Here is a 17,425-nt window from a genome sequence, read left to right as displayed (position 1 = left end):
AGAAAAACTGCTTTAAAGTTTTTTAATGTTTTTAACTGGCAAGCCAAATGGGTTATAGGTAGGTAAGTGATATGACACTTATTTCTACATGTATTGATGATGTAATTTTTATGCTCAAAAATCATGATTTTCTTGACCTTTGACCCCAACAATGTAGTACAATGTACTGCATTGCTCTAAAAGATTCTAATAGGAATGCAAAAACAGAGTGGAGTAACAACAATGTGGTTTTCTTCTTTCAGCTTTTCTATTAAGTTTTCAGTGAAAATGCAGTTTTAAAAAAAATATATATATTATTATTTGTTTTTTAATGAACTGACTTTACAGAGGAGCTGGTAGTATGATTAACAAAAATGAGAAGAATAAGCAGATTATTGATGTCTCCAACTGAAAAACTTTTTACACTATACAAAGCTCTGATTCGCCTTTCTATACGGCTAAACCCAATTATCACCCCCCCCCCCCCCCCCCCCCCCCCCCCCCCCGAAAAACCACATGATCTCATCCACATTATCTTGTGACTAATGTACCGCCAAGTCAAGAGACCAGTTTCAATTTACTTCATGTAAATTCTTAGAATTGACATAGAATTTACTTAGAATTTCATGACTTTTTTTCCCACCATTATAGCAGTTACATTACAGTAGTTTTATGATTCCATTGATACCTTACATGTATATGTTAGCACAGTGTGAGAGTGGGGTCTGTGATTTATTTTTCTTTCTTTTTTAAAGATTTTTTTATATTTATTTATATATTTTTTAAGAAATAATTTACTTTTTAGAGGATTTGGTCAAAGTATCAAAATAAGAAGACAAAGAAGATTTGATGTCTTCCACTGAAAAACAGGTGAGTATATTTGTTTATTTTTACACTACAGAGCTTTGTTTCAGCCTATCTATATTAACATTAAGAAATTTGAGTTTTCCTCCTTCATCACAATCATCATCGTTTGGTCTCATAACTTTGACCCTTTCACATTGTATTTTTACTTAATGATTTGAATGTTTTGTTCAGTAAAAATGTCTTGTTCAGCATTTGGTGAACAAGACATTGAAAAATGAGTCGCTGCTCAGTTTTCTGAGGTAAGTAACATAAGTTTTTTTTTGTTTTGTTTTTTTTAAGTCAAAGTTTGAACAGTATATCTCAACTCTCTCCCATCTACAAAACAAAAAAGCTGTGAAGACTGCCAACATATGCACTGTGTTTAATGTCTTTAACATGTAATCTTGCATCTGTTTATTTTATTATTTATATATTTGTTTTTGTTTCATTGTTTTCCATTTCATTATCATTTTATCATTATCATTTTATTTTTTAAAATAATATTTACTTCTATTTTTATTGCATTGTTAATCTTTCTGTAACTCATTTCTTCTTCTTTGTAACTGTGCATTGTATTGCTGTTTGATATAAATAAATTAAAATGACTTTTTTCAGCCAGTTACAGTTACAGTTTGGATCTAAAATGTATGTGTTTTGTCATGATAACTTGCATGCAAATGTTTAGCACAGGAGCAGTCTGTGTATTAGCATCAACAAAAAAGAAGAAGAAAAAGAAGGTCTGTGTTATATAAAATCAAAATAAATATTACTTTATAATGCCATTAATATTATTAATCTCCCTTTAAGTTGTTGAGCAAAGAGCTTTAAGGAAATTACTTCCATCTAACCATGGAAGTATTTTCTTGGATGCATTGTGGGTGATATACCACACAAACCTCTGGAATTACACTGAATACAGACAGTGTGTTTTCTAAATAAGGTTAATTTTTTTTAGTTCATAATATCTCGAGTTAAACTTTTACATCTTTGGCAGTTTTATTAATTTTTCTTGATCAGAATTCTATAACAATTCATATATAGTGCATATAGCTTGTTTTAGAGGGCAGCAATATAATAATATTTTACTGTAATTCCCCAGGAGGTGTCGTGAAAAGAATTATGTCATTTGGTACTAATTATGAGGAAAAAAATAATTTAGACCATCTAAAATTTTAAGAAATTATTAATCTAGCATACCTGTGGTTCCTTCATAAAAATAAAATCTTTATTTGTATACCACCTTTCATAAATTAAATGGAGCATAAGTTGTTTTATAACAAAGAAACTACAGGCACCAAATGCTTCACATTGAACAGGCATAAAAATTAACATATTAAAAGCAGTCAAACCATAAAATGGAAGTTGAAAATATAAGTGATACAAATGTGCAGAAGAGCAGCTTAATAAGTACTTTACAATTGTCATTATATTTTAGTTTTGAAATTTTAAAATTAGAAAAGAAAACTGCAGAAAAGTGTCACAATTCGGAAACAAATACTTTAAATTGAAGTGGCTTTACATTTCCAAAAAGCAATCATGTATTAAAAGGTAGGACATCCATAATACTGCTCAACTACATTAGACATTAGACTTTTAAAAAGACATTTATATTATTTTGCTTCTCTCCTGTGAAGATTTTCCTCCATATTCTGTCCATATACTTTTGGTCTTGTAGTGTTAATATAATATGTTAAAAAGTTAAAGTACGTACTGGCAGCCAGTAGCAGCTCCTCCAGGTCTCCTGAAATCTCTCCTTGGATGCTTTCCTGCAGAGTCTTTCCGCTGGTCTTGTATTCAACAAGAGCTACAATAAAGAAAAAGCCTTACTTTATATTTCTGATTATACTAAATAATTTGCAAGAACTTTATAAGGGTAATAAATATATAATAAATAATAATGGGTCTAGAACCTTTATGATGCTGAAATCATCCGCAGAAATACAATATATTCAACATAAAGAGAGACCAGTAAATATTTAAAAAAATTCTCAATTTAACAAAATCAAACATGCTTCATACTGCACCTTGGCATGTTATTTTGCCTGCTCTTAATCTAATGTGGCGTCCCTCTTTCACTGCAAAAAAAAAAATCAACATTGTATAACTTTAAGCAGCCTGTTACCTTCATTTTATTTTATTTTATTTTATTTTAATGTATCAATATTGGATTTTTTGTTCCCCTCATTATTATTCTACTACTACTCTTATTATTCTTATTTTTTTTTAACCAAAATGATATAAGGAAATGTGTAGTGAATATTAAGTTAACTGGTTCTTATTTCTATCTTATTACTTATGTTTATATGTTTATGTACATCTGTTTAATGGTGCCTATGTGAGTATGTGTATGAATATGTATATGCATCTTGCCTACGCTGTTGTAGTTTATGTTGTTTATTTTTTCGGTTCGAAAAGAAGAATTAATAAAATCAAATGAAAAAAAATTAATTATTATTATTATTATTATTTAATTTCTTGTTAGCATGTTATTGTCCCTCATTCTACTTTTTTAAATTTTATATTTATTGCAAATTGCGCAGAGTGCCCCCTATGTACTATTGGTTGGCTATCACTTAGGCAGGTATTTTCTGATTAATTATTCCCCTAAAAAAACTGTAACCAAGGTAAAAAAAATGTGTTCAATGAAAATGCCACTGATAGAAAAACATCACAGAATGTACTTTACACGAACATGTATGAAACTGCTGCTGATATTTGCAACGCAAACTGACACCCTTTATAGTAGCATTTCTACTATAACCTGTGGTTTGAGAGCCACCTAAATCAGAATCACAATCAGAAATATTTTATTATTCATTATGAAAGTATATAGTAGAAAAATAGCTACATATGCTGCCTTATGAAAATATACAAACGTAAACATGAAAAGTCTTACAATACAGTCATGGTAAAAATGATTAGACCACCTTTGCATTTAATTTAACAGCTGACATCTAGCCATTTTCAATGGTTTTCTTGGTAATAACCAAAATCATTATCAAGAAAACCATTTAAAATGTCTAGATATCAGCTCTTAAATTAAACTCTTATGAGCTATTTTTGTTGTTATCATTATATTTGTCCAAACAAATGTATCAGGCATTAAAATGAACAAGAAATTGAAGAAAACAAGGGTGGTGTAATATTTTTTCCATGACTGTATATTGTCTTACTCTTTGGTTAACATTTAGCCTGTTATATTTTCCAAGAGTAGGCCTACTTGACAAATATAGGATCTAGTTGTAATTTAATGTGCGATTTTGTATGTTTGCAGTGTTTTTAGAGCTTTGTGGGGTTTCTTTTTGCAAAAATTTGTTCAAAGTGAAAATGTTCTCACCTCTCCTAAAGCTGTGTTCCTCGGAAGTGTCTTTTAGGGTGGAGGCAATTCATTCACACCCAGTGACAAATGTAGGCTACATCTGTCTGACACAGGCATGCAGTGGTGGAAGAAGTATTCAGATCTCTTACTTGAGTAAAAGTACTAATACCACACTGTGAAATTACTCCACTATCAGTAAAAGTCCTGTATTCAAAACTTACTGAAGTAAAAGTACAAAATCAGCATCAGAATTTACTTAAATTATTAAAAGTAAAAGTACTCATTATGCAGAATGAACCCACTCAGATTGTTTTATATTTATTCCAAATATGTTATTAGATTATTTTTATTGATACCTTAATGTAAGCAGTTTCATTTTGTAAAAAAAAAAAAACAGGGGTTATTTAATTACTTAATATACTGTTATGAGGTTTAATTAAGTGTCTAATCACTTTTAATTGATCATGTTTTTATGTTAAATCTCGACCTTAAAAGTAACTAAAGCTGGCAGCTACATGTAGTGGAGTAAAAAAGAACAATAATTACCTCAAAATGTAGTTGAGTAGAAGTATAAAGTTCTATAAAATGGAAATACTCAGGTAAAGTACAAGTACCTCAAAACTGCTTAAGTACACTGCCCTACAAAGCCTAACTGCATTAACTACATCTTTTGATCGAAATTGAGTTATAACAAGTAACAAAGTTTTAGATTTAAATTTTGCTTCATTTCAGAGAAATAATGATTTAAAAAATTCCAGTAACTACAAAATCCAACTCAAAACCAAAGCAGACGACACCAAGTGAACTTACTGTGGTCTGCTTTGACTGTGATACAATGTAGCATTGTATTTCTTCATTGTGTTGAATAGTGAAGACAAGAATAATAGAAATTATGTTTAAGTTATTATTAAGTTTATTTGATAGGGAAATTACTATCTAGATAGTGATTAAGTAAAAAAGTTAGTTAGAATTATATCAAGACTAAAATATAGCGTTAATTTATAATATAAGTCTATAATACGCAAATCTTTGAATAGAGTTGTTAAATACTTTTAAATACACTTCTAACAAAATCAATTTGAAATTTGAAAACAAAATATAAAAGCTGAAAGAAGACAACAACATTGTAGTTACTGCACTCTGACTTTGCTATTATGTTTCTGTATTACTATTAGGACCTTTTACAGCAAAACCAGAGTGCAGTGACTAAATTTTGGGGGTCAAAGGTCAAATGAATCATCATGATTTTTGAGCATAAAAATTATATCATCAATACATGTAGAAATAAGTGTCATATCACTTACCTACATATAACCCATTTGGTTGGCAAGTTAAAAAAAATGTTTAACTTTAAAGCAGTTTTTCTCAGTTTTACCCTTTGCGTAGTTACTGCAGTAGTACTTGAGTAAATGTACTTTAGTTACATTCTGCAGCCATGCCGTATACAGAGCAGGTTAAACTTACCTTAAGCACTAGTATCTAGGATTAGCCTGCTAAGCTAACTAGCTCAAAAGTATCAGTTCTCGGTGTGTTGTCGTTGCATAATGAGCAGACCCTCTAGAGTCCATGAAAGCACCTGCAGATTACTTCTTCATGACGTGAAGACATACAAATGAAGCAACATTGAGCCTCTCCACCAGCTTCCCTCTAAATTTCTGGCTTGAAACTCCATACCAGATTTTTTTTTTATTATATTCAGCCAAGTAAAACCGGAGATAATGTCAAATATATTTAGTATAAAAATATAGAACTAGAGATTATCCTAATTTTACCTGTTATATACGTTTGCAACCTGTGTCCATATATTTAAAATTCTGTGTATTGAAATATAATTTCAATATAGGATCAGATTTTATGTTTTCCTTTGTTTCTTTTGGGTTCAACATTTTTATCAAGTAAGGCAAAGTTAAACATTAATTATCAGGACATCAACAACTGATACCAACATGGCACGGTAAAGATTTTTAACAGATTTTTTAAAGGACATAATAGTCCAAGATTTCAGAGGGTTAAATCCCTTTAAAACTCCTACCATCTCCAGATTGAAGCACTAGCCCCGCGGAAAGGCGCTCGGCTTTAGAGGAAGCTTGGTGTTTCTCCAAACGTTTCAAGGCACCAGTGGTGTGTAGGGGAGCTGACGTGACGCGGCAGTGGGGCTGGCTTTCCTCCGCTCTGCCTGCATTCATAAACGGATATGATGATAAAGCAGCGCTGAAAGCACCGGAGCAGCGACAACAGTCAGCTCTGACCATGGCGGAAGAGGACGACAAGAGGGTTCGGGTTTTACAGAGCCTGCGGGGTAAAATATGTAAGTGTGACTGGCTATCCGGTGTTTACCGTCTCCCGCAGAGGGGGAGAGAGGTCGGTAGAAGAAGCCGAGCGGCGAGAGGGGAAGCCGGAGGGGCGCGGCGCGGCGCGGCGTGCCACCACCAGCCGACCAGTTCATCTGGTCGCTCTGCTGCCTGCTGGCTGCTGCTTAACGTCAAGTTAGCCTAGCATGCTAGCAGCAGCTAGTCGCTTGTTGTGAATGATTTCATTCATCGAGCGCGGCTCTGCGACAACCAGTTAAGCTTTTCTAGCACATCAGGTGTTTTTATTAGAAAATGTAACGTGTTTAAAATGTGTTTTTGCGTTTTGTGTGGACCTGCCCTGTAAAAGCTAATTAACGTTGGTGGCAAAGTAGCCTAGCTAACCTTACTACCAACAGTTACATTCAGTTATAACGTTGACGTTACTCACTGCAGGCTGAGAACAGATAACAACAATAACGTGAAGCTTAAAACAGGGTTCATACGGCTGCTTGAAATCCTTGAAAATGCTTAAATTTTAATATTGTATTTTCAAGGTTTGAAAAGTGCTTGGATTTTGGATAAAGGGCTTGAAAATGCTGGAAATTCTTACTGTATTTCTCGTGCAATCTGACTGAAGTTAATCACATGTTCAATGAAAAAAATAATAAATTGAATATTGAGATTAGCAAACTGTACTTTTGGTTGTTAAAAACCTAAAACCATCGCTGTCGGTATGGTTGAGTGAAATTACCCCTTCTAGCATGTAAGTACTCATCTAAAACATGCAGTTTACCACCGTTGTAAGGTACTGGAAAAGCTTGAAAATGGACCTTGAGCTTGAATTTGACAACTCAAAAAGTGTATGAACCTTGTTAAAACAAAGCGCATATCATATAAGATCTCAATCAAATGCCATTCAGAATAAATGGCCACTTACTCATTTGAGCTTAACGTTAGCTACACATGTTTTGACACCTAACGTTTAATATCTACAAGCCGCCAGCGTCATATATTGTTTACTACTAGTGTCAGTGATTGTACATTATATCACAGTGGTGTTTTGATTGATGGCTGACAGAGCGACCAACCTAAAGACTTGAAATCAAGTGCTGTCTCAACACAACAGGTCTGTCTCTGAGTCTTTAGTGTTTGCTCTCTGACCTGTATGTGGAGGCATTAATCAAGAAACACTTAAACGCAATTATCATGTCTCATCATTTGACACTACATGAATGATTAAAGCATCCTGTGGGAATGAGTTTAGTTGTCTTGCCTGAAGCAATAGTATAGTAATACACTAGTCATGCATGTGATAAAGAGTCCAAATCGGAAACGTTGGCTTTACAGTCAAATACCTCACAAGCCAGTTTCCTCATCCTCCCTCGCAGGCTTGGCTGGTCCAGTTGAGGACCTGCCAGGGAGGCTGTGCGCCTGTTTGGATGTGAAAATGTGTTTTAAGCCAAATTACTCAACTTCAAGATGTGTATGGATTTGAAGATTTAGATTACACAAGCTGTAGTGGTTCTCTTTATGTACTTTACTCATAGATATGCGGCAGCAGATTTGATTATTCTCAGTTTTAACAAACATCCATTAGTCTACACACCCGCTGCTCCACCACCCTCTCTGTGTTGGTGTTTCAGGTAATTGATTATGGTTAGAATTAATATGCCCCAGTGGCATTGCTTCATCTCTACAGGGAAAGTTAAAATTCAGTGTGATCAATCTTCAGAGGAAACCAGTTTAAAATAAGCTGGCACTAAGGACAGAGCTTTTTCTTAAATAACAATAATGATTATTGTTATTTTAAATGTGTTACATATGTTGGACAAGACACTGGGAGACATTTTTATATTCTTAAAATGTGATTTCTAACAATGATTCTGGCTTAACTATGTATTTACTGTAAGCTGAATATAGGCTTACTAGTATGTTAGGCTTGTATGCATGCATAGGCACACAATAGGAAGACAAATGTCAGTTTCACTACTATGAATTAATGAGAAAATGGTAAGCAGAACAAAATAGGGGAACTATCGTGGCATGTAACTCACTTTGCAGTCTTACGAAACTCCATTCTTCCTCGTTCACACTTTGTCCTTTTTCCTTTAGCCTACATCAATGGAGGTGGCACTCTGTAAAGATGTATTCTTATGGCAGGTTTTAGATGATACTTTCGATGTAAGCTCTTGTTTGCGTTATTGTCAGAATAAAATCAGGAAAAGGTCTGTTGACTCAGCAGTCTTTGGCTAATTTGGGTTGTTGTTTAGGTATATTATCTGACCTTTCAGTTATGGTTTCCACAGAGTGACATGCTTCTGTTTTAGTGGAAATGTTATTGAGAGAAGAGATGACATAAGGGTTGGTTGGCCAGTATACTGTATGTGTTTGTTTCTGCGTGCATATGTGCTTGTGTGCTCCACTCCCACCAGGTCATCCTCGATCAAGCTTAGTGGCAACTTGGCTGTTTTTAATTGGTCGTTCCTAAGATTAGCCATACACTTTTAAAAATAGTCTGTTAAAAAGCTGATCTCACTGGTGGCTTTTCTTAATTAGGTCTTCACCCAGGCTTAGGGTACCTATCCGAAGCTAGAGGACCAATTTAGACTGCTACCCCTTTAATCCACAAGTTGAAATCAGATTAATTGTGAAGTTATTGATAGCACTGTGTTTGAGTGACACTCTTGTGCTCAGTTTTAACTTATCTGTCTTTGAGTTGGTGCACATGTAATCTGGGTCTGCCAGCACTGTATTGGAAGGGTGTGTGTGTGTGATCAGTGTTTGTTACGAAGGTGTTTGTCATTTGTGAATCAGCGCTCTAGCGTCACCATTGGTTATGCAGAGGAAGTCAATGTTTCGTGTTTTTAACCACATATGAGCCTCAAGTCTACATCAGCTACATCCGCTCTGCAGCTTGCCCTAACAACTGGCATGAGCCACTCTTCCTATATGAACATGAGGATGTTGAATGTTAAAGCATATTTTAAAAGTGTAACTCTGTATGATTACCATATCATTTGATAATAATGTTTATGGTTAAACTTTTCTTATTTTTTCTCTTCTTGTCAAACAAACATAGACTCTAAGACTGCCACTTGTTGATTGCAGTACAATAGCAAAGAAAAGATCTGAAATTTATAACAGATGTTCATATTTAATAAAGTATATCTCTGTTGATATGTGACATGTCGTTCACTTCTCAAGTCAAGCATACCTGTTAGAATAATATTATAACTGTAGACTTGACGTAGCTATAGACATCGAGAAAAATTACAAAATATTATGGATGTGGGTTGTCACTGATGTGCCGATGACAGAGTGCACATTTTTCTATAAATTCTCCTACTGCTGTTGTTTTGACGCCAGCCGAGATGCTAATGATGCTTTCCTCTTGGTGTTGCAGGTGAAGCTAAGAACCTAGGTCCAGTTTCGGGTCCAAATCGACAAAGGGATCTCTGCACCTTTTGCACCATAAGTCTGGATCAGGAGGAGGTGTTCCGCACCAAGGTGATTGACAAAAGCGTCAGGTAAGCAATGGTACCTTGCTGGATCTTCTTACTGTCTTATTACCAGTCAGGGCTGCAGGTATACAGCTGGTAATAGTATACTAATGATTTAGTTGACCAACAAAAAATGATTAAAAACGATTTTGTTGCCTACTATTTGATCAGTTAATCTATAAGATCATTTTTCATTCAAAATTAGAAGGAAAATGCTGTTTTTCATGTGGAGGTTTCCTGCTTTTTGCTCCTCTGTTATATTGTATTTGACTGAATGTCTTTGGGTTTTTTCAATTAAAAAACAAGAGATTTAAAGACATCATCTTAGACTTTTTCCTCTATTTTCTGACATTTTAAAGACTAAACAATGAATGGATTAATCTAGAAAATATTTGGCAAATTGATCGATAATGAAAATAATCATTAGTTGCAGCCCTAATATGGTGGATGTCCAAACAGAAAGAAAGGTCTTTTATTTTTTATTTTAATTCAGCATATCTTGCCTATTTACTCTTTGAATTGATAATGAGCATGGGAGTAGCTGCCTTGTAGTCTTTGTGTTGAAATATTGTAGATAAGCACTTCTTTTTTAAAGAGAGCTTTCCATATGTTTCCTAATATTGCCACGATGGCAGCATTTGGCGAATTAAATACTACTTTATTTGGCAAATAAAGGGGAGTGAAAAATATTGCAATGTAAAATAAGATCTGACTTGCTAACAGAAAATAGTAGCAGTCTTAAAAAGTGGGAGATTGAAGTTGAAAAGACAAAATGGTAGTTGAATATAATGTGTAGTACTCAATGATTCATTTCTGGGTCAGTGTGAGGCTTCAAGTGATTCAGAAGGAGGAGAAATTATTTCAGTAGCGTACAGTTTTTCAATGTCTTGGGTTTGTTCATGTGCAGTCATTGCACACATCATCTATAGCAAGTAATGTTGACTATACAAGAAATCCGAACATCCTTCTGTTTATATGCAGGCGACGTTTCAGGTTCAGTGTCTTTATCTTAGCCGTTTCCTCCTCACAGTTTTAACTAGTGGAAGTTTTGTAAAGGTGTAGCTTATAATCTGGTCAATCAAATGTTTTATAAATATAAGGATTTGCTGCCGTGCTCTTGATATTGTATATTAGATGCCGTGCTACACAGTTTTGTAGTGATTGGCACTTTAGCCTCTCTCCGCTTTCCTCCCACAGTCCAAAGACATGCAGCTTAGGTTCAATTGGTGACTCTTAATTACCTGTAGGAGTGAATGAGAGCGTGAATGGTTGTTTTGTCTCCGTGTCAGCCCTGTGATAGTCCGGTGACCTGTCCAGGGTGTACCCTGCCTCTTGCCCAATGCAAGTGGCTCCAGGCCCTACGACCCAAGTTTAGACAATCAGTTAAGAACAATGAATGATATATTGGAAGCCTTTTAGTTGTTGACCATTCATCTGTTGGAATTTAGGAAGTTATTTGTCATTTTTGCTAAGTTATATGCTAAATAATTGATGGATTAATTGTTGGACCATTTGTTTTATCTCTAGTAACAACAATCTAGAATTATGTAAATCAGTACTGGAGGGCTAATGTCACGAATACAGAGATAAATACCAAGAAAATGTGCAACATCCCGTTTCAGGAACGCCGTTTATTAGGTTATACTCATATGAATTGATTATATTACTGTTGGCTTGTGTTATTCTTTGTACAATTTACAGTTTGTTTTTTTACTTCTTTCCAAGAAAGCAACATTTAAAGAAAACCAAAATAACTTGTTGAGAAAATCTCTCACGTGGAAACGGTTATACTAAACTCTGGAGCAGTCGTGTTTGTTGCAGGGCGTTCATGTGAGAAATGTCCGGTTTGAAAACTCACAGTCATTTGATTACATCTTACAAACTGTGAATCTGTGTCTCAGAGCTGTGTGTGTGCAAGGTACCATTTTAGCTGGGAAACATTAAGTGATTCAGACTGAAAAGAGCTATTTTACCAATGTGGCTACATTTTCAAGCGGTTCAGAGAAAGGTGTGGGAGATGGGCACCAGGAAACCTTTTTAGGTTTCTATCTACATCAGTGCAAATCTCACTGTAAACATGGGTCTGCCTTCTCTAGGTATTTCACAACAGCTCTTTTTTTTCTCTCTCCTGATTTCGGTGCTGTTCAAAAGGATTTTACAGTCTCTGAGGAAGAGTGTCCTCCCACGCTCTCGCCTGTCTTTTTCTCTGTGTCACTCTCGACTACCTTAGCCTCTGTTTAGCACATCTTAATAATCACTCAAATATTGCCCACTGTGTTTTAAAAAAAAAAAAAAAGATGGTGCTTGACTCATGCTTGCCGCACGGACTTCTGTTTCTAATGGTTTAAAGGCTATGTGGAAGCTCTAATTGCAGCTAATCCCTTGAATAAAGCAGGCATGTTCAAACAGTTGTGGTCAAGTGGCTCTACCTTGCATTCTCATATTGTTTAGAAGCTAGGATGACAACAGAAAGGAAGGTAGTATAGTGGGTGTATGTTTGAGTGTGTGCAGAATAGGGAGGTTGCAAGTGCATAATTCCATGTGATGTTGAGGAGGATGTGTGGGTGTACACTGGATGTGTTGGCTAAACCCAGTGCGGAAGTGTCAGGCAAGATATTTCACCATCCAAGATGCATAAATTGTAGAGGGAGGCTTCAGTGCAGGGATTTAAGAGTTACAGGACCGTTCCCTCAATAAAGCAGGGAATATTTATACAGATGAGACATGGAAATTAACCTTGTAAACAGGCATGATTCTATTTTTAAAAGCTATGAAAGTGGAACTGTGAGCACATGACCCGTAAACCATAAACTTTTTTTTTTATACTGGCCGACATACACAGTTGCTCATAAATTTGGAATAATTTAGTTTTTAGACACAATCCTTGTTAATTGTGGTTTCATTTTCATTGTGATATGTTTGGAAGAGATCGATTAATAACGTTTTGAGAAGATATACACTTTATCTGTTAATAATAAATCACAATGTCACAATCATTTCATGGAAAGAAGTAAAAAATATTTTTATCCCCACTTTATTGGCGACCGTGTAGTTGATTCTTAAGATGGAATGAAAAAGGACCTTTTTTATCAGGATTGTGCACTGATTTTTGACTTTGCATGTACAAATAACTTTATTGAAAAATATTAAACATTAAACATGTTTGGAAAGTTTTGAGAAGATAAACTTTATCAGTCAAGAATAAATCACTTTGTCACAATCATTTAATGGAAAGAGTAACCTTTTTTTTTTAAATATATGGTTGTTTTTTTAAACCCTTTGTTTTGTTTTTATTTTTATCCCCAAAATTAAGAGACCTCTGAACTTCGTTGCTGTAAATGACTTGTAAGAAACATTTAAAAAGACTTCAGTTTTAATTAAACATGAGTGGTTAAACCAGTACAACTGTCAAACACTGTTCAGGCTGTTTTGGACAGGTGGTCCATCTGCTGGCAGCATGTACATCGAGGTAGTGCTTAACCTACAATCGGCTGTGTCAAATCAAGCTGTCTGGCTCACCGTGTTGGTCGTGAGGTAGTCATGTTGGCAGGACTGAGTGGCACAGATGCTTGGGCCCTCTGCGTTTGTGCCAGCTCCTACAGGGCAGTAGGTCCCGCGATGAACCCATGAGATCTAATGTCTGTTTTGGTTAGGCTAAGTTATGCAGTATTGTAGCACATGCTGTTTTAATGATTGGAGTTTGCATGTTCACCCTGTGTCTGCATGGGTGTCTTCCGGGTGCTCAGTTTTCCTCCCGCAGTCTAAAGTCATACAGGTTAGGTGGGATGGATCTCTAAATATACCCGTAGGTGTGAAAGTTTGGTCTGTGTGTCAGAAATTGATCATAATGAGCTTTTTATTTCAATGATCGAAATCAAAAGCCAGATCAGGGACATCAAAAATTTGACTGGCAAAAAAACATGGCTGTCATATCACTGTTGATACAATGGAGCCTATGTTTTTAAAGAAGAATTTGAAAATGTAAATGGCAGTTATCAGGCCATAAAAGCAATGATCTGTTGATCCTCATGAATCAATTCTCCATAGTCTAACAATGGTGCAGCCTTCAGTGCTGGGAAAAGACATGTTCAAATCAAATTTAAGTGCATCGTGACCTCAAAATTGAAAAGCCTAATCAAATTGTGGATCTTTAAATCATGAAACCCCTAGTCAAATAATCAGACAATTAATTCCATCAGACAAAACTCTTCATGTGATCACTGAAAGTCAATATATGTGACACTGATAATGATTTTAGAGGGGAAAATACACAGATTTAGATATGGAAGCCGCTCATAAAGTTGGAATAATTTTGTTTTCAGACACAATCCTCTTTTAATTGTGTTTTCATTTTCATTGTGATATGTTTGGAAGAGATTGATTAATAAGGTTTTGGGGAGATATACACTTTATCCGTCAATAATAAATCACATTGTCACAATAAGTTAATGGAAAGAAGTAAAAAAAAATATTTTTATTCAAACTTTATGGGTGACCGTGTAGTTGATTCTTAAGTTGGAATGAAAAAGGATCTTTTTTTTATCAGGATGTGTACATGTACAAATAACTTTACTAAAGAAAGTAAACATTATTATGCATTGTCATACATTATACATGCCATGTATTTTGTCACCCAATTCTAGAAATGAACTCTGAGGAAATAAATAATAATAAAAAAGGCAAAATAAACATCATTACAGATTTAATTTAGGAATAAACAAATATTAACACCATTGACACCATTTCTAAGTCTGCCCAAGCATAATTTTCTGTTATGTTTTGTAAAAAAAGGTTTTAGTATCCATTCATATTGTTATTAGTAACTACTATTATCTATCTAAACGTTACTCAAATTGCCCTTTTCAGCTTTTTATAAACCTGACTTTGCCCCCTGTCATTTTATTATCCAGATATTTTTGTAACATTCCAGATATTTTAGTCCTCCCAGCTCCCACCCTGCAGATTTAATTTAATTTTCCCATTTCATTTGGTCATTTGGTTAGGGTAGAGGAATGTAATGCAAAGGCGTCTTCACAGATAATTGTTACAGGATCTGATAGCTGATGGCTGCATGTCAAGAAAATGACAAGAAAGGTTTTGGAGAGAATGGACGGCAAAAGTGACAGATTTAAACCCACAACATAGCAAGAACATTCCCCACAGCAACCCTGATAAGTCATCAGGGCACCCTGTGTTGTCCACCGTCTGCTCAGACAGTTCATTTCCCAGGAAATTTACAAATCCTGTGTTTGTGATAGTTGTGCTCAAATATGATAATTGCATTTTGGCTTGAGCACCACATCAAGTTGTATCAGTAATTGTCTGTTTCTGTTCTACAAAATCTAAGGCCATAAACACAAACTTGTATCACAGAAATTGCATGATTGTTATAACCCAACAGCATTTTATTGCTCAAGGACTTTGAGTTTAGTGATGACATGTCACAGTATAGAATTAAGTCAGGTGGACAGCAAAGATCTAGCTGAGGAAATTACAAATACAAAGCACATGAAGTGACTCAGAGGATCTTTCCCAATTATTTGCCCAATGAGTCAAGGGCCAGCTTGGAAAGAAATGTTAATTTGGTGTGTATTTTTTACCATACAGAGGAGTCAGTTTTGATAACATCATCCTGTTGCTCACGATTTAGATTCCTTGTCTCATGCAAACTATTAAAATGATTTATACCAGATCCAAGTATTTGAGTCAGCATCAACCCAATCAGTATTGGGTTTATCTTTAGTTCCAGCGTAGTATTAATCAGAGAGACATTAAAAGAAAAGACCAAATAGGCCGCCACAGGAATGAGTTCTTAAACCCAGAAATAAGTTAGCATTTTAGCACCATGAGGTCTAACCTCTCAAACTCAATGAGGATTTTGAATGGGTTTTTGGTTAGATGCCTGAAATAAGGTCTGTGGTAAACACAAGCTGAAGAGATGTTCATGTTATGTTGTGCGACATAAAATTAGTTAGTAAATACCCCCAGCTTGTGAATTTTGGAGTTTTTACGTGTCCTTAAGAAGGAGGTTGCTAACAAGTGGCTAAATGAGACTACAGTGGTTGTCGGGGACATTAAACGTCATCACACCAGACACAGACAGCAACCCTCTCACTAGTCCGCCTCACAGCCTCTAGTTGTGTTTTTCAGTGCTTTTGCAAACTCTTGTAGATTGTAGATTGTGTAAATAGACAATTTATTAGGCTTCTGATTCGCTAGCTTGTCAAAACCACTGGTTAGCTTTTTGAAGACTGTCTGAAGCTAACGGTAGTGAGTGACGTTAAAGTCGTGCAACTGTGGTGTAGTTTGTTATAGCATAACATTAGCTTCTTACTTCAGTCAGCTGCATTACAGTTAAAAAATCATAAAAGTGGTATTCATTTGTAAAGATTATCCTGCTGAACAAAATGTGTTAAAGCATCAGAAACGTGTGTTTGCCACAGAGCTTATTTTCTGCAATGATCCCAAAATCCAATGCAAAAATCTCATAGACCAATTCTCAATAGACCCCAGGAGATGCTACTTCCCTGTTGGCCTACAAAAAATATGTGGTGGTTGGTTTGCTTCTTTAAATCAGATATCATACAAACATCAAGCATCAATGCTTAGCAAATCATTAATTAAGCCTACATGTATGTGTCAGGGCTTAAATCAGGCTATAACCATGAATCTGGTCACAGTTAATCACACATAACACCACCAACACACATTCTCACTCACATTCTCACACACTAATTTATTTTCCCCAAACAGTGCAGCCTTGTGTGCTAATTTAAACCTCTGCTTTTATTTGCAGCCCTTTCTACGGAGAGGACTTTTACTTTGAGATCCCACGTCCATTCCAGTGTTTATCCTTCTATGTTTATGCCAAGAGCGTTTTCCAAAGGGACCTACCTGTTGGTAAGAAGCTTGCACAAGTGTATTTTTCTTGTCTGAGTGGGACGAGTTGTAGTTAAGTGTGTGTGTGTGTGTGTCTTTGTGTCTTTTCAGGCAAGGTGTCAATCAGGAAGGATGACCTGTGTAAAAACAGTGGGAAGGAGCACTGGTTTGGCCTTCATCCAGTAGATCCTAACTCAGAAGTGCAGGTAATTTCTTGGGAAAGTTTTAAACTATGAATGAAAATGTGGCACTTAATTTATAGCATATTCCATCCTGAATAATACAACCTATTGTATAAGTTCCTACTAAAGTTATTTTGGCCTCGAGGGATATTTTCACAATACAACAAGCAGGACATTCATGTACCGGTAGACTAAAATTTGCATATAGATAAGACAGTTTCCATGTCAAATAAGCTTTAGCGGTCTATGTTCAAGCTGTCTTTTTTTAACCTGTAATGGATAGATTGTTATTGTTACGAAATTCATAATTTTTTGCTACCTGTCAGAATTAAATTTGAACAAAACCAATAAATATGGACTTTTCTGTAGTGTGTCAAAAGTCTGGTTAAAACTTTGTCAAAAACTCACTCCGATCTTTTTTGTCATGCA

At 35.2% G+C, this 17,425-nt stretch overlaps 1 protein-coding gene across 2 annotated transcripts in view; it reads left to right on the top strand.

The window, feature by feature from the left end:
• The first annotated feature begins 6,287 nt into the window (after window positions 1-6,287).
• The window catches only part of rasa2 (RAS p21 protein activator 2), a 40,344-nt gene continuing 29,206 nt past the window's right edge, over window positions 6,288-17,425 (top strand). Inside the window, exons 1-4 of one of the 2 annotated variants that reach the window (XM_059331736.1) lie at window positions 6,288-6,443; window positions 9,839-9,962; window positions 16,732-16,835; window positions 16,926-17,020. In XM_059331736.1, the coding sequence (XP_059187719.1) occupies window positions 6,395-6,443; window positions 9,839-9,962; window positions 16,732-16,835; window positions 16,926-17,020 (372 nt within the window). In that variant the 5' untranslated portion in view covers window positions 6,288-6,394. Of the gene's footprint in view, window positions 6,453-9,838; window positions 9,963-16,731; window positions 16,836-16,925; window positions 17,021-17,425 lie in introns of both variants that reach the window. The other variant, XM_059331735.1, reaches the window with a different exon arrangement.

This window comes from Centropristis striata, chromosome 4 (genome assembly GCF_030273125.1).
Source record: "Centropristis striata isolate RG_2023a ecotype Rhode Island chromosome 4, C.striata_1.0, whole genome shotgun sequence".
NCBI classification, from domain to species: Eukaryota; Metazoa; Chordata; class Actinopteri; order Perciformes; family Serranidae; genus Centropristis; species Centropristis striata.
Note: the sequence above shows the minus strand (reverse complement) of the source record. Positions and strands in the feature narration are given on the sequence as shown.